The 23,588-nt window shown below is 42.7% G+C and overlaps 1 protein-coding gene across 16 annotated transcripts in view; it reads right to left on the bottom strand.

Moving 5' to 3' along the window:
• The window catches only part of FAM81A (family with sequence similarity 81 member A), a 163,303-nt gene that overhangs the window by 67,625 nt on the left and 72,090 nt on the right, over positions 1 to 23,588 (bottom strand). For 5 of the 16 annotated variants that reach the window (XM_030929692.1, XM_030929691.1, XM_010374239.2 and 2 more), the window contains 2 exons: positions 3,879 to 3,975; positions 2,328 to 2,601 (listed from right to left, as the gene is read on the bottom strand). In XM_030929692.1, the coding sequence (XP_030785552.1) occupies positions 2,328 to 2,601; positions 3,879 to 3,898 (294 nt within the window). In that variant the 5' untranslated portion in view covers positions 3,899 to 3,975. Of the gene's footprint in view, positions 1 to 2,327; positions 2,631 to 3,878; positions 3,976 to 5,193; positions 5,209 to 23,371; positions 23,413 to 23,588 lie in introns of those variants that run through there. The other 11 variants (XM_030929685.1, XM_030929684.1, XM_030929686.1 and 8 more) reach the window with 6 other exon arrangements.

Below are 23,588 nucleotides of genomic sequence, written 5' to 3'. Positions count from 1 at the left end.
CACAATGAAGAAAATCTAATTTTTAAAAAATGGGTAGAAGACTTAGACATTTCACCAACAAAGACATACAAATGATCAATAAGCATACGAAAAGCTGTTCAAGATCATTAGTTACTAGGAAAATACAAATTTAAACCATAATGAGATACCACAACACATCCATTAGAATGACTACAATAAAAAAAGATAATGCCAAGTATTGCTGAGGGCTAGAGAAACTGAACCTTCATACATTGCTTGTGGGATTGTAAAATGTTATAGCCACTTTGGAAAATTATTTGGCTATGTTTTAAAAAGATAAACATAAGCTCACTATAAGACCCAGAAATTCTACTCCTAGTAATTTACCCAAGAGAAGTAAAGACATATTTTTACATCAAAGACCTGTCATAAGTGTTCATAGCAGCTTTACTCATAAAAGCTAAGAACTGGAAACAATCCAAATGTCCATCAGTTCCTGAATAGATAAATACAATGTGGTATATCCAGAAAATAGAATATTACTCAGACATAAAAAGGAATATGATACATGCTAGGATATGTCTGAACCGCAGAAAGATTATGCTAAATAAGAGAGGACAGGCTGTACAGTGGCTCACATCTGTAATCCCAGCACTTTGGGAGGTTGAGGCAGACAGATCGCTTGAGCCTAGGAGTTCAAGCCCTGCCTGGGCAACACAGTGAGACCATGTCTCTACAAAAAATACTACATTGGCTGGGCACGGTGGCTCACGCCTGTAATCCCAACACTCAGGGAGGCCGAGGCAGGCGGATCACAAGGTCAAGAGATTGAGACCATCCTGGCTAATACAGTGAAACTCTGTCTCTACCAAAAAATACAAAAAATTAGCCGGGCATAGTGGCGGGCGCCTGTAGTCCCAGCTACTCGGGAGGCTGAGGCAGGAGAATGGTGTGAACCTGGGAGGCAGAGCTTGCAGTGAACCAAGACTCCAGCCTGCCTGGGTGACAAAGCAAGACTCTGTCTCAAAAAAAAAAAAAAAAAAAAAAAAAAAAAAAAAAAAAAAAACTACATTATGGATGGACCTTGTAATATTAAAAATACAAATATTAGCTGAGCGTGATGGTGCACACGTAGTCCCAGCTACTTGGGAGGCTGACATAGGAGGATTGGTTGAGTCTGGGAGGTCAAGGCTTCCGTGAGCCACGATTGCATGACTGCATTCAAAACAAAAACAAACAAACAAAACAAACAAATAAAAAAGAAAGAAAGAAAGAAAAGGAAAGAAAGAAGCCAGATGCGAAAGACCTCATATTGTAAGGTTTCCATTTATATGAAATGTCTGGAAAAGACCAATTTCTAGAGACAGAAAGTAGATGAGTGGTTGCCTGGGGCTGGGGTATAAGCAGGACTTGACTGCAAACAGGTTTATGCAAATTTTGGGAAGGTGATGGCAGTGCCCTAAAATTGAATTGTGTTGAGGTTGCACAATTTTATAAATTTACTAAAAATCATTTAAGTTTACACTTTTTGTGACATTTACATTATATCTCAATAAAGTCATTAAAATAAATAAATAAATACAAATCTGACAATGGAAAAAAAAAGAAATGAGGTTTAATTTTAGGAAGCATAATTCAGATATAATCTCCATCACAGGAAACAAAAGTTTTCCTTAATCTAGCCGTATATCTATTATTCATATATTCAATCATTACATGTGAAAGATATGAACATTGAATAGTGAGGGAAACCCAAGCCCTAAATGATCTGAAGCTTTCTGAACTAAACTGTGTGGTCCCCGTGATTGCTCAATAAACACCAATAAATCTACCAATTCTAAAAATAGACAATATTGGCCTTTTATTGGTCTCATTCCAAAGAAAACTACAGCAATAAAAAGGGGAGTCTGAGGAGCAATTCGAATGCCTAAATTGTTTGAGTTATAAACTGTATTACATATAATCATTATGAACTAGAAACATTTAACCTGAAGCAACAAAGTCTGACCTTAGTAATTGACTTAATAGCTGTCTTCAAAGATATGAAGGATTATAGAGAGAAACTATTTGACTAGTTCTTCCCTCTCTTCATTAAGAGTCAAACAAAATAAAGTCATTTAACAATCAGCAAGGTAAATTTAGATTAAACATAACACTGACAGTCACTGTTACCAAATACTGGAATAAATTTAATTAGGATATTTCTGCAAGCTGTCTCCTTGGCGATCATTAAGTATAGACAAGACAGACAGCTTTGTTCTAAATGCATTACTGCCTAGGAGGTAGGAATTAGACTTGGGTGACCTCCTGACATGGGGCAATTCTGTGGCAAGGGACATAGGCCACCTGACTTTCACAAACCTTACCTCGATATCCCGATTAAGTTGCTTCACTATGGCAGTTATGTTTCTGATATGCTCCTCCAAGAAAAGCCTGGCCAAGCGGTCACCTCCCCCTTTGTTTTGCATTTTCTGCAAACTGTTGACAATGTCATCTTTAATCCGAAAGGCGTGCTCTACAAGGGCGGCGGTGGTTTTCTCGTGGCAGAGGATCCTGTCTTCCAGTTGCTCCACGAGGCTTACAGATGAGTATGGTGCCATGGTCAGGGACTGGCTGTGTCGGGGCATGGTTCTCACTCGCCTGCAGAAGGGAATCATGAGGGCTGTTCACTGGGAAAAGAGAATTTTTAAAGCCAGATTCAAAACTTCCCAGAGAGGTTTGGAAATACAAATTATCTGTAACCACATGCTAAATAGGGTTTGAGGCAGGATTTCTGCCTAAAAGAGTTTTCTTCATGAGCCGGGAAAGATCTTTAAATAATCATGCCCACAGATTTAAGTGTGCTAGAAGTGGTCTCCATGGCTTCCAAGAGCAAGAGGCTGGCAGAATTTGGTACACCGAGATGTCTCCCCAATATAATCTATGTTATCAAGATCAAGTTCAAACAAAGTCTCCTAACATGCTCTTCTCCTCCTCCTTCCTTTCTGAAACAGTGGTTACAAAGTCAATGCCTACATGGGTCAGGCAGGTGACATAAATGAGTGAAGCATACTACATATGAGGCAATAGGGAGTGTTAGGGACTTTGGAGAACTGGAAAGGGCATTTCCAGCTAAAGGGAGCCACGGTTCTGCTGCACCCACCAGTAACCATCAGGGACTTCAGGTCCCTTTTTCCAGATCATCTGATATTTCAAGAAGAGCTAGCAAATCCAGACTTGATTGTGAAATCACTTGATTTTAAAATGTTAACGATTCATTTTAAAAGTATTTAAGGCCAGCGCGGTGGTTCACACCTGTAATTGCAACACTTTGGGTGGCTGAGGTGGCAGGATTGCTTGAGCCCAGGAGTTCAAGATCAGCCTGGGCAACACAAGGAGACCCTATCTCTACAAAAAATTATTTAAAAATTAGCTGGGCATGGTGGCACATACCTACAGTCCCAGCTACTCAGGAGGCTAGGTGGGAGATCACCTAAGCCCAGGAGGTCAAGGCTGCAGTGAGCTGTGACTGTGCCACTGCACTCTAGCCTGGGCAACAGAGTGAGACCCTATCTCCAAAAAACGTATTCAAGAGCATGCAGGCCAAACAATGTACTTCACGAGCCAATTTTGGCCGATAGGCCCCTAATCTGAAACTTCTGATTTAAAAAGCTTAACAGGGATGTTAGCCTCAAGTCCCCAGAGTTATATTTCACTCTCCACAGGACTACCTACTGCAGGACTACTGTGAAATCTCTACTTCTTGGGGTCACTGAGTGGTCCACAGTATCCTATAAATTGAAAGTTAGAGGACACAACAGTGTTTCTCTTGCCCTTGAACAAAACCCTTCTTGGATAATGTGACAGCCCAAGCTTTCATTTATAACTATCACACCCACTAGCAGCCCCCATGGGATGAGTGGAAAGGAAAAGTATACCTTAGATGCATATTTTCCATAAATTATACCTTTCCTTGGTGACACGAGAAGGAAATACAGTGCTCCGTTGGGCCATTTTCTTTTTAATAATTCACATCTGTTGAAAAAATAAGCACTAAATTATTTAACAGTTTATATCTAGAACTTAACCTCAAAAGCTTATTATTAAGCTGCTAAGTGGATCATAAATTATGTTGAAACACTGATCAGTTATATTATTAAATGCCTTGTATCATATATATGAAATAAACAGCATATGTTTCCAAATAAGAAGAAAAGCAATCAAGCAAAATCAAAGCTCTTCTGAAATTAATACTGCTAAGCCTTGCAAGACAGATCAACAGGGACTGTGCCATGGAGTTTCCTGAAGTTTCCTCACTTCAAATCTGCATCTCAAGCTTGAGAAACCACTTTAACAGAAACTAGAGTGTCTTTAATAGGCTTATTCAATCTTACACTTCTCTGTAGAAATTTGCAGGAAACTACCTCAGTAAACTTGATCTCAGAAAATTTTTACTACTAGTTCCATCGTAAATGAAAAGCACTTATTTCTAAATTAATCTCAAATAAAATAGCACATGATCAATGTGATCTGATTTGTGGGAAGATATCTATTCACCAAGGGAATGAGAATGATATTCTTCATTAGAACTTGAAAACTTTATAATAAGATACAATCATTCCTATTTCATCTTGTGTATAAGGAACATTTGGCCATCGCAACTCATTAGAAATATGAAAAACACTAGAGGATGTTTAAAATACTTTTTTAGGTTCCTCAATACTGCTATCAATTGCCTTAAAACAATGAATGCCTACTAACCGTGATCTGATTCCATAATTAATCCTCATTTAGATGCTGGATTCAGAAAGCATTTCTGATTGAAATCACTGTTTTGGCATCATCTCTCTAGTGTTTTATTTTTGGAGTTTCAAAATGTGAACATTTCACTTTCTTAGACAAAGAACTTGAAACAAATTACATTTAAGGAAAAGAAAGTCATTCATGCCAAACAAGCTATGGTGCCCAAAGAGTTCTTCAGTGTCAGAGAGAAGAATTTCTGCCATATAGACTACAGTAGCCCTCCCTTATCTGCAGGGGATACATTTCAAGACCCCCAGAGGATGCCTGAAACCGAAGCCTATATATACTACTTTTTCCGACACATACATACCCATGATTAAGTTTAATGCATAAATTAGGCACAGTACTCTTGCACTTTGGGGCCATTATGAAGTAAAATAAGGGTTACTTGGTCACAAGCACTGCAATACCCCAACCGTCAATAACAGAGATGGCTATTAAGTGACTCACAGGGCCGGGTATACATGGTGTGGACACGCTGGACAAGAGGATGATTCCCGTTCTGGGCAGGAGGGAGCAGGATCACACAAGATTTCATCACACTATTCAGAACAGCACACAATTTAAAACTTATGAATTGTTTACTTCTAGAATGTTTTATTTAATATTTTTGACCATTGGTTAACCTTGGATAAGGTGGAAAGTGAAACCACTGATAAGGGGGGGGCTACCATAAATAAAATTAGGCCAGTGTGGGAAATGCTGTTATTTAGAATCACAGAATCTTTACAGTTTTAAAGTTGTAAGACATCTCTGTCGAGATATTAATCTACGGAGTAGCCTAACTTAAGAAACATGTATTTGGCATCTATTAGGTAATTAAGTAACCTAACTAGGAAAAACAAAAATCCCTTCCCTCAGGAGAAGTCATCTAAACCAACCAGAAAACAATGGGTCGTGGATCATGCCTGTAATCCCAGCACTTTGGGAGACCGAAGTGGGAGGATTGCTTGAGCCCAGGATTTCGAGCCCAGGAGTTCGAGGCCAGCTGGGAACATGACGAAACCCCATCTCTACAAAAAATACAAAAATTAGCGAGGCATACTGATGCACACCTGTAGTCCCAGCTACTCTGGAGGCTACTCAGGAGGATCACCTGAGCCCAGAGAGGTTGAGGCTACAGTGAGCCATGATAGCCCCACTGCACTCCAGCCTGGGCAACAGAGGAGACTCTGTCTCAAATACAAACAAACAAAAACAATGGGTTAAATGGCTAACTCTATGAACAAAAACACATGGGGAGGGAAAACAGGAGAGGGGTCGATTTTTCCTGGGTAGCAGCTAGGTCAGGAAGAACTGATGAGAATGAGTAGGCTTTCCCAAAATAGGGGATGGAGAGATTGTTCCACACCTTCTCTCCAACACTCCAACCTCTGCTTCCTTTCTTCTCAACATGCTCTGGCCTGCCTAACCTGTTCTTCCAGCCTCATATTTGGCCACTCCTTACCACAATCACCTGCTCCAGTCACCCGGAACCCTCCCCCTGCCACCCCATCCACCACCGTCCTTGGATGTCCTGCACTCTCCTGCCATCATGCCTCTGCATGCGCTCTATGGGAAATGCCCTTCCCACCCCTGCCAGCCTAGAAAACTCATGCACTCTTTAAGGCCTCACTAGCCCCTCCAGTCTATAAAATGGTTCTCTCTTTTGCATTTCTCCAGCTCTTTAACTGTCTATATACTATTTATTATGCTCTATCCTTTTTAGTTGTTTAATAGTCAAGCTCCCCTACTAAACCACACGCTCCTTATGGGCATGTTTCAAATCTTAATAGACACAGGGCTGACCTAGAAGTATCCATATGTGTTTGTTAATGACTGAGTGAATGACCAGCACTTCCAGATCAGAAACTGCAGCAATAAAGATACAAGACAATACAGTTTAGTTAAAAAGTATAATTATTTACCAAGACTGAATTCCAAATATTAGACACTCAATAAGTATCTGAAAGAATGGAGACTTTGGCATTCCCTTCTCTGAAGGTCATTTCATCTACTTGAACAGAGCCACAAAAGTCAAGCCACACCACTGATTATCAGAGATGGCTTTTCAGAAGCAAACCCTCCTAAGCGCTATGCAGCTCTATGACAAGAAATTTCATAAGGTATGAGCTCACAAGACACATTATTCAGAATGGGTGCCCTTTATGAATCTGGTGAGGATCTGCATATCTGGCAGGTCGCTTGGTTTGTTAGCATCACCAATCTTTGCCAGAATGTGGGATCTATATTGCAGATGAATAAAGATTGATAATGAATAAGTCACAGGATTAAATAACCTCCCAAGCATCATTTGCAGATCTTCCTGTTGTTAATTCTGGCTTACCTGCCTGAGGTTATTATCTCCTGTACATTTGTAAATCTGACCAATGATACCACAGGTCTGTCTACAACCTTATCACACAGGTCTGGGTTTCATGCTGTTTTGATTGTGCTGTGATTCCACTATATTAAACAATATATTAAACAATCTCCACTTTATACGGTTTTAAAATTGGGAGAAGTTGGGGGAAGGGACAGGTAGGTAAAGCAAGAAGAAAAGAATGGGAAAAAATAAGAAAAAATAAAATCCGGGGCCAGGCACTGTGGCCTGTAATCCCAGCACTTTGGGAGGTTGAGGTGGGTGGATCGCTTGAGCTCAGGAGTTTGAGACCAGCCTGGGCAACATGGTGAAATGCCGTCTCTACAAAAAAAAAAAAAGTTAGCCAGGTGTGGTGGCACACACCCGTAGTCCCAGCTACCTGGGAGGCTAGGGTGAGCCCAGGAGTTTGGGACCAGCCTGGGTAACATGGCAAAATCCCATCTCTATAAAAAAATCCAAAAAAAAAAAAAAAATTAGCCAGGTATGGTGGCACACACCTGTAGTCCCACCTGGGAGGCTAAGGTGGGAGGATTTCTTGAGCGTAGGAGTTTGAGACCAGCCTGGGCAACATAGCAAAACCCTGTCTCTATAAAAAATACAAAAAAAAAAAAAAAAAATTAGCTGGGCGTGGTGGTGTGCACCTGTAGTCCCAGCTACCTGAGAGGCTAACGTGGGAAAATCACCTGAGCCTGGGAGGTCAAGGCTGCAGTGAGCCACGAATGCACCACTGCACTCTAGCCTGGGTGACACAGTAAGACCTTGTCTCAAAAAAAGAAAAAAGAAAAACAATCCAAATGTCCCAAATATGCAATATATAAATAGAATTCAGGAGTTCCCAGAAGACTAAAGTGAACTGCTATTATCTAAATCAAAATCATTATTTGTGATTATGAGGATTCTATAAAGGGAGAAACAAAAAAGGAAGTAGATATACATAGAGATGAGTATTTTAATATTTTAATGAAAAAGAAAACATTAATGCCAATTATTATAGTTTTATAAGTAACGTGACACTGAGTAGAAAAACCTGCCGTACCATTTTAATGTAAAATGGTAAATGAATTTAACAAATTAAAATAACAATTTTTACTAAAGCGTTGAATATCAATCATGTAAAAACAGTTAATTTTTCATTTCACTATTAAAATATAGGATTGATACATTATGCCCAACCATCGGAATAGAAAATAGGCAAAGCATTTATGAATAAAGCGGTTGTAATATGGTGAAAGAAAACCCTATTTCCTTGTAGCTAAAAACAGAGTGAAAGGATAGAGGGCGGGAACAGTGGAAGGTTTGTCTGGAAAGACAGCTGGGAGTTGTTCTCTAACTCACCTCCAACAGCACCCTCAGGCCTTCGGACTTGAACGGCAGGCCCTGAGGAGTGATAGAAAATTGTGGGATGGTGGAAGGCAAGGGCCTCCCAGGCAGGCAGGAGTCGGAGGAGATGGGGAGGCACAGCGATGCATGCAGGCCCAAGGCCCTGGTGACTAGACTGCGAATTCAGGCAGCCCAGAGATGGGATCTGGCTGGAGTAGCAGGAGAGGCGTGGAGATTCACCTAGGGCTTCTCATTCCTCTCTCTCCTCTTGCCTCCCTCCCTATCCTCTTCCAGCTCTTCTCCCTTACCTTCTCCCTGCCTCCTCTCTCACAATTTTTTTTTTTTTTTTTTTTTTTGCTTTCCCTGCCATTGATTCCTCTTCATTTTCCTTTGCCCTTTCTCTTCACTTCCCATTTTTCCTGCCTGTTTTCCTTCTTCTACTGTCTCTCTCATCCCTCTTTCTCTCACTCTCCCTTTACACAACTACAGTCCAACATATTTTTCTCTCATAGAAAACATGCTGGTAGGATCAGAAAGGCTCTTGCTTGAATCCTGGCTTCCCCACTATCTGTACGATCTCAGCGGGCCCACCTGAGCTGGTTGGGTTGGGGGTCACATAACTAACAGCTGCTCACACATAATGTAAGGAGTAACTGCTTACTCGTGAAGGTCAGGTACTCACAAAGCACATTTATGTGCATTAGTTTAATTTATCATCACAATTGTTTGTAAAGGATTACTCTTCTTATCAACATTGAACCAGAGGAAAGAGACTATGAAATGTTCAGCAACTGGCCCAACATCACGTGGCTACGGAGAAGTAGAGCAGAGATTTGAACCTAGGACCTCAGCCTCTGCATCACCAGGCATTAGCCACAGGAGGCTATGGAGTATCCAAAACAGTGTCTGGCCTTAGGGCACTGGATAAGCTTCCAGTAAGGGCTGGTTCCTTTCCCTTTCCTGGCTAATGTCCCTTTATGCACATCTGATAGAATACCTATCTGATTTTTAAAATAAAACTTTCAGCCAGGAGCGGTGGCTCATGTCTATGATCCCAGCACTTTGGGAGGCCAAGGGAATAGGATTACTTGAGGCCAGGAGTTCAAGACTAGCCTGGCCAACATAGCAAAACCCTATCTCTATAAAAAATGCAAAAATTAGGCAGGTATGTTGGTGTATGCCTGCAGTCCCAGCTACTTAGGAGGCTAAGGTAGGAGGACCACCTGAGCCTGGTAAGTTGGAAGCTGCAGTGACCTGAGATCATGCCACTGCACTCCAGCTCGGGTGACACAGTGAGATCCGGTTTCAAAATAAATAAATATATAATATAATACTTCATAGACTATGTGTATGCTGCATTTACGAATTGACACTACATCATAAGCATGATTCCATGTCAATATATAAAGATATACATCACCATTAAAATTTTTTTTGTGAGACAGGGTCTCATTCTGTCACCCAGGCTACAGTACACTGGCTTGGTCATAGCCCACTGCAGCCTCCAACTCCTAGGCTCAAGCAACCCTCCTGCCTCAGCCTCCAGAGTAACTGGGACCACGGGCCCGTAACACCATATCTGGCTAATTTTTCAATTTTTTTACAGAGATGAGGTCTTACTATATTGCCCAGGCTGGCCTCAAACTCCCAGCCTCAAGTAATCCTCCCACCTTGGCCTCCCAAAGTGCTGGAATTATAGGTGTGAGCCACTACGCTCAGCCTACATCACCGTCTTTAATGTCTGCATGACAGTCCACTGAATGGATCTACCATAATTGTTAGCCAGCCTCTTAATGACGGACATTTTCACTGAAATAGCATTTATTATCATGGATTAGTTCAGCTTTTTGGTATCTTATTTTCCTTTCCTTTGCTCTACAAAATGATGCAAGTAGTGTAGAAAGTCAATGGGGAAGACTGCAAAATCCAAGTTAAGATGGGACTCTGACAATGAAATCTGAAGAATCAGAAAGAGATGGGAACAGCTGATTTAGAAAAACGATCCAAGACACTGCTGACACTCACTACTGAAATCAGCAAGCACTCATCATACTAGTTCAATATCCATCCTTGGCTTTATGTTGCATGCTCCACGAGAAGCTGTATTGTCCACAGCTATATCCGAAGCACCTGGCACATCAGAGCTGATCAGTAAATGTTTGCTGGGTGTGTGAATGTCCAGAAGAGATAACTGAATTGAATTAATTTCATGCTGTTGAATATAATCAATTGAATTATATTCTGGCTCAAGAATGAATGTGCAACCAGAAAGGAGGATGGTATACACAGCATGTCTACTAAAAGAGTTTGAAGAGACAAAACATATTGGTGACCAGACGTGGTGGTTTATGCCTGTAATCCCAGCACTTTGGGAGGCCTAGGTGGATGGATCATTTGAGGTCAGGAGTTCAAGACCAGCCTGGCCAACAGGATGAAACCGCATTTCTACTGAAAATACAAAAATTAGCAGAGCGTGATGGTCCACACCTGTTATCCCAGCTACTCAGGAGGCTCAGGCAGAAGAATCACTTGAATCCAGGAGACAGAGGTTGTAGTAAGCCCAGATCACACCATTGCCTTCTAGCCTGGTCTGGATAGAGTGAGACTCTATCTCAAAAAAAAAAAAAAAAATTATTGGTGTTTCCAAGGACCTAAGAATCCAGGGCAGCAGGAAAAGTTCTATAATAGAGGGGGATGCATTAGGCTCTCGTGGTCCAATGACATTAGCGTAAAGATAATCCTATTCACTCCTTGCCCTGAGTCCATACTCATCACATCTTTTAGCTTCCCATAAAGCTGTGCATAAAAGGAGAGTACACAGGAATTGGCAAACACAAGCCTAAGTCTATCTGTCAGCTACTTTTCTCGATGTGAATTAATATGTCGGAATTTCACTTCCAACGGGAACCAGGCTGGGTAAGTCAGCCTCCGGATAGTCTCTGATCACCCTAACAATGCTGATCTAAACCCATGACACTGGAACCCATGATGCTGAAACATGATGATCAAAAATGGTCCCTGCTGTGGTGGACAGACTCATAAGGTGCCCCCCCCAACCCCGCCTGACACCATCCTTGTCTTTTGGTGTTAACACCTTGCATGGTCCTCTCCCTTTGAGTGTGGGTGGGACCTGTGACTTGCTTCTAACCAAGAGAATACAGCATCCAGAGACCAGCCAACTGACAGTCACCTGTACTCAGTGGGCAGCTGGAGTCAGCTGAGGTTCTAATACCAAATTACACAGGGTGTAATTCTGTTCACTGGAAATAGAATATTCATTTTATAATCTAAGTTTTAAGTCTAAATAGATTTCCAAATGGCTGTCTTGCTTGGCAAATCTTAAAAGAATATTGAAGGACAAGCACTTGAACAAGTTTTGTTGTTGTTGTTGTTTTTAATATATGTAACTTTGGTTCTGTTCTGGCCAATGGAAGCAAATTATAAAATAAATCTAATTTGCCATAAGAGATAAAATCCCCCAGACATACCATTTCATCACATCAGCCTGCCAAAAAATCAAGTCTGATAAGATCAAGTATTGACAAGAATATATATGGAACAGGAACACCAGATGGGAGTGTGAATGGATGCCACCACTTTAGAAAGCAGTGTTCAATATCTAGTAAAGCTGAAGATGAACAAACCTAATGACCTAATAATTCTACTACTAATGAATCCTCAAAAAACTTTCCAAATGTGCTCTTAAGGAGACATTTGCAAGAATACTCAAGGTAGCATTGTTTCTAACAGCAAAAAAATGAGGAGGTGGGAATGAACTCCCATCATTAGGCAAATGGAGGAATAAACTGTGACATATTCATGCAATGAAAGAACAAATAGGATTGAAAATAAATGAATTAGCAGCTAGGTGCAGTGGCTCAGGCCTGTAATCCCAGCCCTTTGCGAGGCCGAGGTGGCAGATGGCTTGAGCCCAGGAGTGGGCCTGGGCAACATGGCAACCCCATCTCCATTAAAAAAAAAAAAAAAATTAGCTGGGTGTGGTGGCACACACCTATTGTCCCAGCTACTAAGGGGCTAAAGTGGGAGGATCACCTGAGCCTGGAGAGGTCAAGGCTGCAGTGAGCAGTGATCTCGCCACTGCATTCCAGCCTGAGCAACAGAGTGAGATTTTGTCTCAAAAAAATAAATAAATAAAAGGAAAGAAAGAGAAAACGATGAATTATAATTACAAGCCCCAATGTGAATGAATCTCACAAATATATTAAGTGAAAAAAGTAAGCTGAAGAAGGATATGAACACTATACAATGTCATTTTATAAAGGTTTAAAACATGCCAAGTAATATGCCAAATCTGTAACATCTAAAGATGAACGTGGAAATGACAAATACCAAGTCAGGGTCATATTTCTTTCTAAGTGAAAAATAGACAGGAATAGATAGAACACTGGGAGCTTTGACTAAATGTATCTTTTACTTCTTACACTTAATTTTTCACGGTGTCAATTTAAAAGAAAGAAATTACTTCTTCCTGCCCCCACTTAAAAAAATATGTAAACCAAGAGTTCAAAGGGGAGTCAAATTGTTAGACACTCCAGGGGATGTACAGAACTCACTCTTGCCCTATACATTCTAGGACCATGAAATTGGAATTCCATGGCAAAGTAACTAATCCCCATGAAATCTCTACCCTTAAAGCATTTTATCCATACTTAATACTATGTGATCTTGACTAGATGATAATATTTCTATAAATGGCTATTGGTTAAATGTCCAACAATAGAAGAGCAGTTAGAACACAGCACATCCACTCAAAAGAATATCAATAGCTGGCCAGGCATATGGATTACATGCCTGTAATCCCAACATTTTGAGAGGCTGAAATAGGATGATCGCTTCAGGCCAGGAGTTCAAGACCAGCCTGTGCAACATAGCAATGCCTCGTCTCTACAAGAAAATAACAATAAAAAATAAATTAGCCAGGCATGGTGGTGAACACCTGTAGTCCAAGATACTCAGGAGCCTAAGGCAAGAGGATTGCTTGAGCCCAGGAGTTCAAGGCTGCATGACACTGCACTCCAGCTTGGGTAACAGAGATAGCTAGATATTGTCTCTAAAAAAACTAAAAAACGAAAAAATGCTAAGAATATATTTATGTATTTATGTCCTTGCTATAATGCTAAGGTAAAAAAGAAAAAACAAAACCCACCAAGGTGGATTTATAGTACACTCTATCTATCCATCTATCTATCTATCTATCTATCTATCTATCTATCTATCTATCTTACTAAACATCCTACAATGTACAATAGTACACATTATTTAGAATTATAACCAGGGCCTGGGAACCAGAGCTTTGCTCCAAGGCACCACAATTTAGATGGTGCAAACATTTTGACTCATGAGTTTAAAGGACGCTGCAATTTTTTTTTTCCTCGCTCTGTGGCCCAGGCTGGAGTACAGCGGCGCAATCTCCGCCCACTGCAACATCCACCTCCCGGGTTCAGGTGATTCTTGTGCCTCAGCCTCCCGAGTACCTGGGATTACAGGTGCCCGCCACCACACCCAGCTAATTTTTGTATTTTTAGTAGAGACAGGATTTCACCATGTAGTCCATGCTGGTCTCAAACGCCTGACCTCACGTGATCCACCCATCTAGGACTCCCAAAGCGCTGGGATTACAGGCCTGAGCCACCACACCCAGCCAACCCTGCAAATGTTGAAGTTATCCACCATCACTACCACTGGCACCATTACCATATCCTGCTCCTCTTGCTCCTCCCCCTTCACTCTCTCCCCACAGTGAGAAGACTGCTTGACCATGGGCCAGCAAAGATGGATGAGGCAGGAGACTCAAAGTCAAGGACAAGGTAACCACTGCCCTGCTGAGTGCCCAGGCTGCCAATTATCTGCCTTCCTTCTCTCCTGTATCTGAGGCCTCCTCCCTCCTAGATGCCTCCATGGTCTTGAGGCTACCTTTAACACTGTTTCCCCCTCCCCTCCCTTCACTCATCCTCCTACCAACTTTCCCCATGCCAAATTGCTGGAATGATCTCTGTGGTGTGGATAGTTGGTATCTAGCTAAATCATGTGCTTTGGTAAAAGGAGGAAGAGGGCTGTGCAACTGAGGTCAGGATGCCTCATTTCCCAAGCCAATGTATCTAGATTGACAAGGCCAAAGGAAGGACCAATGCTAGTAACAGGAGCTTTCCACAAATTAACCACACTGTCCCAATTGGGGACGTGCCTCCAAATTACGTGCAAAGGAAATGAAAACAGTGCAAATAAGCACACTCTGTCTCCTTCATAGGCAGCTCACCTCTCCCGACTCCTGATCAGAATGTTTTAGAATAGCTGAGCTGTCCTTGGAAGAAATATACTGGGCTAGCATATTGACGAATGCACCTGGCATTATGGCTGTGAGGCCGATCTAGGGAAACTTGGGTACGTCATCAAGGACTTACATGGTCTCTAAGACACTGGGCATCCTCACACGAAAACATCTGCCCTTAGGCCAACAGCAGATGTAGCTTACCTGACACATCTTGACATTTTTGCAACTGTACATCACCTCAGCAATCCAGAAATCCTACAACCATCTTGGAGAGGGTGAGGCAAGGATTCTAGCACTAGAAGCATTAGTATAGTCACATCTTTTAAAACAGTGGAAAGAAATAAATCGAAATGTAAATAGCGGCACTGGGTACATTTTTATTCTGCTTTTCCTAATTTTCAAAATACTTCAACAAGTGTGCTATTTTCACAATGACACAAATGTAAATAAAACCTTCTTGAAGAAAAGAATGAACCAGTGAATGACAATAACAATAAAAAGCATAAATCGTTCATTTACAGTGATCAAAACCAAGAAACAAGCCTGATTCTGGGCTGCAAAGACTATGGTTTAGTTAAAGTAAGTTTGCTATCAATTTTTACTTTCGTTTCCTTGTGGGCACAGAACAAGGCTTGAGGCTGGTGCTCTCATCAAAGCTGGGACTGAAGCCTGGATCACCTGTGCATCAGGGAATCAGCATGTTGTACAGGTCCAGTGGTTCTGGAATGATGCCAGCACAGTATTCCAAAAACTTGAGGTTCCAGGAAAAGTGCAAGTCCCTCCACGGGGTCCCAGAAGAGATACTTTCAATGCCCTTTGTGAAAATGACCTTCAGTCCACTTAGCAAGACTTGCACTCTTTCCCTTCCATTCTATCACATTCATAAAGGGAATTCTGTTGGAGGTAGAAGGGTGAGGGGTGATGTGTTTCTGACCCACAAAGGTGAACTTTAGAATGCTTAAACCATTGACAGTGCTCTTCCAGCCAGTGCAGAGATTTCTGCATAATTGAAGGGAGGTGGTCAATCTGCAATACACACATGGCCTCTGTCAGGTCCAGACAGATTTATAGACAGACCCCTAGAACCCAATGACTGGTCACTGATGTTGCTTCAATCCCATCTCCACAGCTTAGAATGATGTTAACATTTTTAGGAGAACCCTTGCAAAAACACATTGGTTTTTGTTCTCCTCTGTTAATAACAGCTATTTTGAAATGCTATTTAAATCTTCTATTGTTATTTGAACTTTTCATGGATTATGTCTCCCCAGCTGAGCTGCTGTAGGGCAGCGGGAACCACATCCCACAAGAACCTGTAATCTCCACAAAGCCTAGCACAGTGCCTCTTCACGGGACACTCATACATATTCGTTCATTCGCCTTTTTTGTTTTTCTAATTTGGGAAGACCCACTGTTTTCATTATTGAGTTGCTCTACCCAAATGACATATCGATTGCTGACTGAAGGTGCCCTTCCAGCTGTGAGCTCGGCGGGAGGCTGGAGGTCACCCCGCAGTGTGCCCGGACACTCACACCAAAAAAGAAGTCATTACTTTTAGGTTGTTTTATTATAATCAACAGCAATATTTGGCAACTTTTCTTTCTAGCATTAGAAAAGACACATAACCAAATGTTAAAAAAGAAATCTACCAAGTGCAACAGCTAGAAGAGAAAAAATATTATTAAAAGCCCATGTAAACTAGGAGGGGAAGGCACGATTCTGTGTACTCTTTTTTTTTTTTTTTTTTTTTTTGAGACGGAGTCTCGCTCTGTCACCCAGGCTGGAGTGCTGTGGCCGGATCTCAGCTCACTGCAAGCTCCGCCTCCCGGGTTTATGCCATTCTCCTGTCTCAGCCTCCCGGGTAGCTGGGACTACAGGCGCCGCCACGTCGCCCGGCTAGTTTTTTTTGTAGTTTTTAGTAGAGACGGGGTTTCACCGTGTTAGCCAGGATGGTCTCGATCTCCTGACCTCGTGATCCGCCCGTCTCGGCCTCCCAAAGTGCTGGGATTACAGGCTTGAGCCACCGCGCCCGGCCTCTGTGTACTCTTGTACAGACAGAACGCCGGTGGTGACTTTTGGTTCTACCCTCGATGAATCGCTGGCTGAAAAGCTAAGAATTCAGGCTCAGAAGAAAGATCCAGTCTCCAGTCTATGCCCTTTTTCTCACACTCAGAGAGAGGAGGCTGGACTTCTCTGCTTAACATGGGAGTCTTCTACTCTTTTACGTGGAGTAACGACCTGAGTACAGCACATTAATTTTATAACTATTTTAGGAGCAGGGGAGGACTCTTGAGTTTTTTCAGAGATAATTAAAAATGGGGGAAAAAAGAAACCTGAAATAAACAAAAAGCAAGCTGAAGGCACCAGGGGTTTCTGAATAACATCTTCCCGGTTCAACAATTTTAAGAATTCCATAATGCAAAAGCAACCCCCACACATTCTCTCCCACATAAACATGCTTTTTATTTAAGCCACACTCAGCGACGGCAGCAGAATCTCTTGCCTGCACTTCTGTAGTTGCTTCATCCAGAGAGAATGTCATCTCCACAAACACGTTCTGAAGTGGGGCAAGGGGTGACCACCGGTCAGCAAACGCAGACACCTTCAGGGAGGAAGACTGAAGTTCCCAGTAAGCTGAGCAGCTCGCCACCCGGAAATCTGAGTTTTCACCACACTGAAATCTGATTTTCAACCTCAAGAACCAATGTTCCCTTGGCAGCAACTGAAAATTTTAGGCTTCTTGATATTTATCAACCAGCACATTCCTAGTAATTTTCCTGGTGTACCAGAAAGAGGTAATTATGTTCCTTCCGATAAACCATTTTATTATCACTGATAACTACATTTTTAAAATAACAAGAACCACTGAGCATGGAAGGGAGTCGACAAAAGACCACCAAGACATAAAAACCAATTGGGTTTTCTCTTTTTGCAAAAATCACCTGCTTTTATATGGAAAAACTCATGGAACATAAAACCACATCCAATAAGTCAAAAAATAAAATAAAATAGTCAATAGGGAATGGGAGAACAGTAGAAAAATTAAGAGAGAGGAACAGACAGAAAGAGTGAAATAAGGGAAGAGAGAAACAGTGAGTAGAGTGGGGAGGCAGGCTGAAGGACAGCAGAGGAGACAGAGGAGGCCAGACAGACAGAGGAGGCAGGTGGCTCCAGGGCTCCCAGGGAGGAAGGGAGCTGGAGAAACTACTCCTCTCACATTCAGCTGCTCATTTGGCGTGTGAAGAACTAGATAGGCCATTTTTAATATGCTATGTTAGTTTCTCTACTCTTTTTAAAAAAAAATCAAATATGCTCTTTCTTTGTCTTGACACATACACACGACGTTAAGTGTCATCAGGGAAGAATCATTTTTTCCACTTACAAAATGAAAATGCCTTCTCAAATTATCCACCGTTTTACTAAAAAGATCCTATTTTGAGCCAACACCCACCTGACTCTTCGGGTAAAGCATGGGTCTCACATCCACCATCGCATACCACGTGCTAGCAGACAGCTCCATGATTGTTCTGTGCACTTGCTTAATGATTTCATCAAATAATTTAGTCCAGTCAACAAATATTCATTGAGCCTCTACAGTGCTGAACAAGACACAGTCCCCACACTACAGGAACTTCCATTCTGCAGGGAAATAACATTAGCAAGCCACTGTGCAAGAACAGAGGCGTTGGCCAGTGCTACTGGGCAGAAGGCAGGATCAGTTTGAACTGGGCCATCAGGAAAAGCATTTGAGGAACAGGCATTTGAGTCTGATATTCAAAGGGGTAAATGATGTGAATTCAGAGCAGCATGGGAAGGGGTGGAGAGGGGGCAAAGCAGAGGAAATACTGATTGCTGAGGACTATGGGACCCTTGGGTTCCTGTTGCTAAGCAGTGGCCGATTAGGCTGGAACGGTCGATTGAGGCCAGTGTGCACAGGCCTTCACTCCACAACTGCCCCAAACAGGAGAGAGACAGTAGAAGCAGAAAGGAAGGCACGAATGGAGGGAGACTGTGCAGGGAACACCTCAACTTGACCCAATGACCGGCTGGACGTGGGAGTGCAAGGAACAAAAAGTCAGAATAACCTCAAGTGTTCAAGCTCTGGTTACAGAGAAGAGGATGACGGCACTAATGTCATCAAGGAATGCACTGAGAGGGACACATTCCACTACTCATGAGAAACATCAGACAAGGCCAAGCTACAGGGCATTCGACTACATAACTGGACTGCACACTTCAAACGTGTCAAGGTTCACGAGAGACAGAATGACTGGGAAATTGTCCCAGATTAGAGGAAATGAAAGAGGCATGATAACGAATGTAACACAGATCCTGGATTGGATCCTGGACCGGAAAACATCTTCTTTTTTTTAAAGATTTTTTTGGCCAGGTGTGACAGCTCACGCCCATAATCCCAGCACTTTGGAAGGCCGAGGCGGGCGTATCACCTAAGGTCAGAAGTTCAAGACCAGCCTGGCCAACATGGTGAAACCCCATCTCTACAAAATTACAAAAGTTAGCCAGGCATGATGGCAGGTGCCTGTAACCCCAGCTACTCGGGAGGCTGAAGCAGGAGAATTGCTTGAACCGGGGAAGTGGAGGCTGCCGTGAGCCGAGATCGTGCCATTACGCTCCAGCCTGGGCAACCAAGCAAGACTCTGTCTCAAAAACAGAACAAAACAATAAAGATCTTTTTTTCTCCTCTTTTGCTATGAAGGACACTATTAGGTCAATAGATGACACATGAATAAGGCCTGTTGATTAGATAATAACTCTTAATGCTAATTTTCCGATTTTGGCACTTATACAAGAAAATGTCCTTTTTAAAAGGAAATCTACACTTGAGTATTTAGGAGGACAAAGGTGTACCATGTCTACAACTTACTCTAAAATGGTTCAGGGAAAACGACAACATATGTATGTATGTATGTGTGTGTGTATACATATGTGTGTGCATAAGCACACAGACACACAGACACAGAGACAGAGAATGAGAGAATATGACAGAGTGAGAAAGGTAAAGCAAGTGTGTTAAAAATTAATATTTAGAGAATTTGGTTGAAAGGTATGTTGGGAATTATTTTAATTATTACGACTTTTCTTTCTTTTTTTTAGAGACGGAGCCTTGCTCTGTCGCTCAGGCTGGAGTGCAGTGGCATGATCTCAGCTCACTGCAACCTCCACCTCCTGGGTTCAAGCAATTCTCCTGCCTCAGCCTCCTGAGTAGCTGGGATTACAGGTGCTCGCCACCATGCCCAACTAATTTTTGTATTTTTTCAGTAGAGACCGGGTTTCACTATATGTTAGCCAGGCTGGTCTGGAACTGCTGACCTCAGGTGATCCACCCACCTTGACCTCCCAAAGTGCTGGGATTACAGGCATGAGCCACTGTACCTGGCCAATTATTGCAACTTTTCTATAAATTTGAATTATTCAAAGTAAAAGGTTTAAAAAGGGGAAAAATGATTACAGAAGCCAGGATGACAAGGTAAAGACAAAGCAGCCAGGCTTCTGAGTATTACATTCTGAGTGAAATGTGGGAGACAGCTCAGGGCCCAAAATATAGATTTGAAGGTACCTGGGGGCCCTGAGTAAACAGGGTTATAAGTGGGACTCTAAGGTCAGACTGGTGGAGTCCCTTTCCCAGATCTGCTCCTTGAAAGCAGTGTTTTCTTTAAGTTATTCAAATCTCCCTCGACTTCAATTTCTGCACCTACATAGCGGGAGTAATCAGAGTCTCTGCCTCACAGAGTTGGAGTAAGGATTAGAGGAAGTAGTACAAGTGGGCGAGGGCGCCCAGTGAGGCGCGGGGAAAGCGCCCAGTGCTCTTTAAATACTACGGCGGGCTCAGAGGGGAGGCTGGGGCAGGGAGAAGGGAAGAGGAAAAGGAAAAGAAAGACCAAGGACAGGATCTCACAGCATCCCTGTGTCTACAGGCCAGGAAGAAAAAGGAAACAAATGAGGTTCGAGTATGCCTGGACAACCAGTGTCATGGAGACAGGGAGAGAGAGAGGCACAAAGGGCTGACTGCTGCCAGGAGACGCAGGGCAGGGACCAAGGAGAAGAAGGACAGGGCAAAGGCCTCAGATCTGCAGCCAGGACACCTATGCCAGAGCCCTCCAGGGAAGCAGTTTCAACAGAAAGATGAGGGTGAAACCAGAATAGGTTAGTGGACAAAGAAGACAACCTGAGGACAGTTCAACAGAGTAGCAGGGTCAAGAACAGTGCTGCCCCATACAAGAGCCATTGGCCCTATCTGACTACCTCAATTGGATTTAAGTTAGTTTAGAATTTACTAAAATGGAAAACTTGGTTCTCAGTCACACTAGCCACACTTCGTGTGCTGAAGAGCCACATGTGGATAGTGACTACCCTATGAGACCGTGCAGATATAAAATATTTTTCTCACCACAGAAAATTCTATTGCACAGAGCGAGGACCCTACCATAGTTTGTTATGGGGAGGATGACCCGTATGGTGGAGTAAGGGCTGGGGCAGAGTAGGGAAGGACCAAAGACACTGAAGAAGAGGAATAACAAATGCAGCCAGTTCCCAAAAGAGGTGAGAAGGAAGGAATCAAGACCAGAGAATGAAGAGTGTGGAGTGCATGTGGATTAACCTCGGGGAAGGGACTTGTAGACATTTTCTTCCTTTGAGAAAGAGGAAATAAAGAAGGACAAAGAGAGGAAGAGAAAGACACTTGGGGGCCTTGAGGAAGGTAAAGTGGGAATTGATCTGGTGAAATTAGAGCCAGCGTAAATTTTCAATGGAACCTGTCCAAAAGTCTTTGTGACTTCCTCCTGGATAATGTGGCAGGCTGGGAGAAGAATAAGCAAGTAAGGGGGGTGATTTTGAATTGAGGACTGGAATATGAGAAGCCCAACACACTGAAACAAAGGATTCTGGGATCCCAGACAGAACAGATATGGCTAGCAACCTACATGCCCCAAGTGAAGAAATAGAGTCACAGAGTGGCTGAAGGATTGGAACAGCAAGTGCTTAAGGGATCAGGATCCTCGGCGATCGTTAAAATCCAGAGCAGTATGTGGGTAGTATCAGCTAAACAGGCTGAAGTCCAAGTTCAAGATTTCGAAGGTTCAGTCTTGCTCAAGACTGAATAAGTCCAAGATGTTAGCTGAAGCACAGTGGAAACTGAGGCTATAGGAACAGATGTTGAGGAACTTCAAGGTCAAAGAATTAAGAGAGCTTCAACAGAAACCCCAAAGTCCCCGGCAAAAGACAAAGCAGAGAAGAGAACGAAGCTGGCTGCTCACGTTTTTTGTTTGTTTATCACTTTTTTGTAGCATTAAGTAAAGAGATCCCCACTGTACCTGGGTGTACATCAGAACTGCCCAGAGAGTTCTGTCTTCTCTTCATCCTCTCCTGCTGCTCCTCCTTTTGGGGTTTGTTTTTAAAATTGGGATTTTTAGGTCTTACTCCCCCACCCTACCCCAGCCCCCAATGATTCTAATTTGGTATATCTGAGGGAGTCTAAAGACCAAGTTTTTCAAAATGTCCCAGGTGATTCTGAGGAGCCCCGAGGTTTGGGAAGCACTGGACCAGAAGATAAGAAAGAAGGCAGGGGCATAAGCAGACAGCACTACCTTCCGAGAGACTTGGTTGGTGATGGTGCATTGGTTTGGAGGCAGCACTAAGGAGCAAGTGGAAGAGCCTCCCTACTCTGGTGAGGCAGCAGAGGACACTAGAGAAGGCTCTTCTGCAGGAAGTTGTTCACTCAGGCTCGGGTGCTCAGGAGAGAAGGTGGGCTCAGCTACAGAAAAAATGAAAATGCAAGAGTGTGGCTGCAGGATACAAGAAACAAGACATTGAAAGCCAGGTCGGAGCGACACAGCCTAGTGGCCTGCAGAGAGAGGAGGCTGAATAATGCACTAACGAGGGTTCCAAGCACCACGTGGTGTGGTTCATTAAAGGGTTGGTAGGGCTTCGTGGTTGAATCCCTGGGCACTCAGGATTTTTCTCTCCATATGCTATCAGATTTCTAACATGTAACACATTAAAGGTTATTAAGCCCTCAGGTAAACAAGCTTGCAGAAGCTTATTCATTAACATTGGAAACTGTGTCTTCCCAACCCACATTCTTATACAGATGAAATCAGATTCGAATGAAAATCAAGGGTAGCCTTTAAGTAGCAAGTCAGAAGGAGCAAGCAGGGATACCTGTGCGAGGGTACTTCCTCCCTTCCCCTCCGTGGAAGAGGGAAGTTTATAGACAGTGGATATGGAAGGGGGCCTAAGTGTCTTTTTTAGTATCAGTCAGTGCTAAAAATAGGATAAGTGCCACGGAATCCCCCCGCCCCCCAACACACACACACACACACGTTCAGTGACAGGGCACAGAAGACAGATACAGTGTGCAAACCTGGGGATGGTTCTCAGTAAAGAATATATTTACTCTACAAACCTAACTCTTATTTTAAAAGCAAGTTGCAAATGTTTGCCCCTGCTGCTGAGAGAGCTGCACTTTTGTGGATTCGAATCATTCTAGCGTTATTTCTGGTTACTCCTATGAAATAATTTCTAACACTGCCGTACACAGACTTCAAGCTGAGGACGAGAGCGCACGCGCACACACGCACACACACACGCGCGCACACACACACATAAACCTCGTGCACATTGAAGAAATGACTCACTTAATTTGCTGCTGCCTGCCACGATTGGGTTTTGATTTTACCTGTTCAAATACAAAGTTTCCTATTAGATTAACTACAGGAAAGAAGAACTTAGGAGCATTAATCCTGATTTTGTTCATGTCTTTAGGGCACCTAACAGGTTTTAACCTGTGCATCTAAAGAAGCCGTTCTCCGGACCACCGACTGCTTGCTCCATAATCTTCCAGACAAGGATAAC

Source organism: Rhinopithecus roxellana, chromosome 5 (assembly GCF_007565055.1).
Source record: "Rhinopithecus roxellana isolate Shanxi Qingling chromosome 5, ASM756505v1, whole genome shotgun sequence".
Taxonomy (NCBI): domain Eukaryota; kingdom Metazoa; phylum Chordata; class Mammalia; order Primates; family Cercopithecidae; genus Rhinopithecus; species Rhinopithecus roxellana.
Note: the sequence above shows the minus strand (reverse complement) of the source record. Positions and strands in the feature narration are given on the sequence as shown.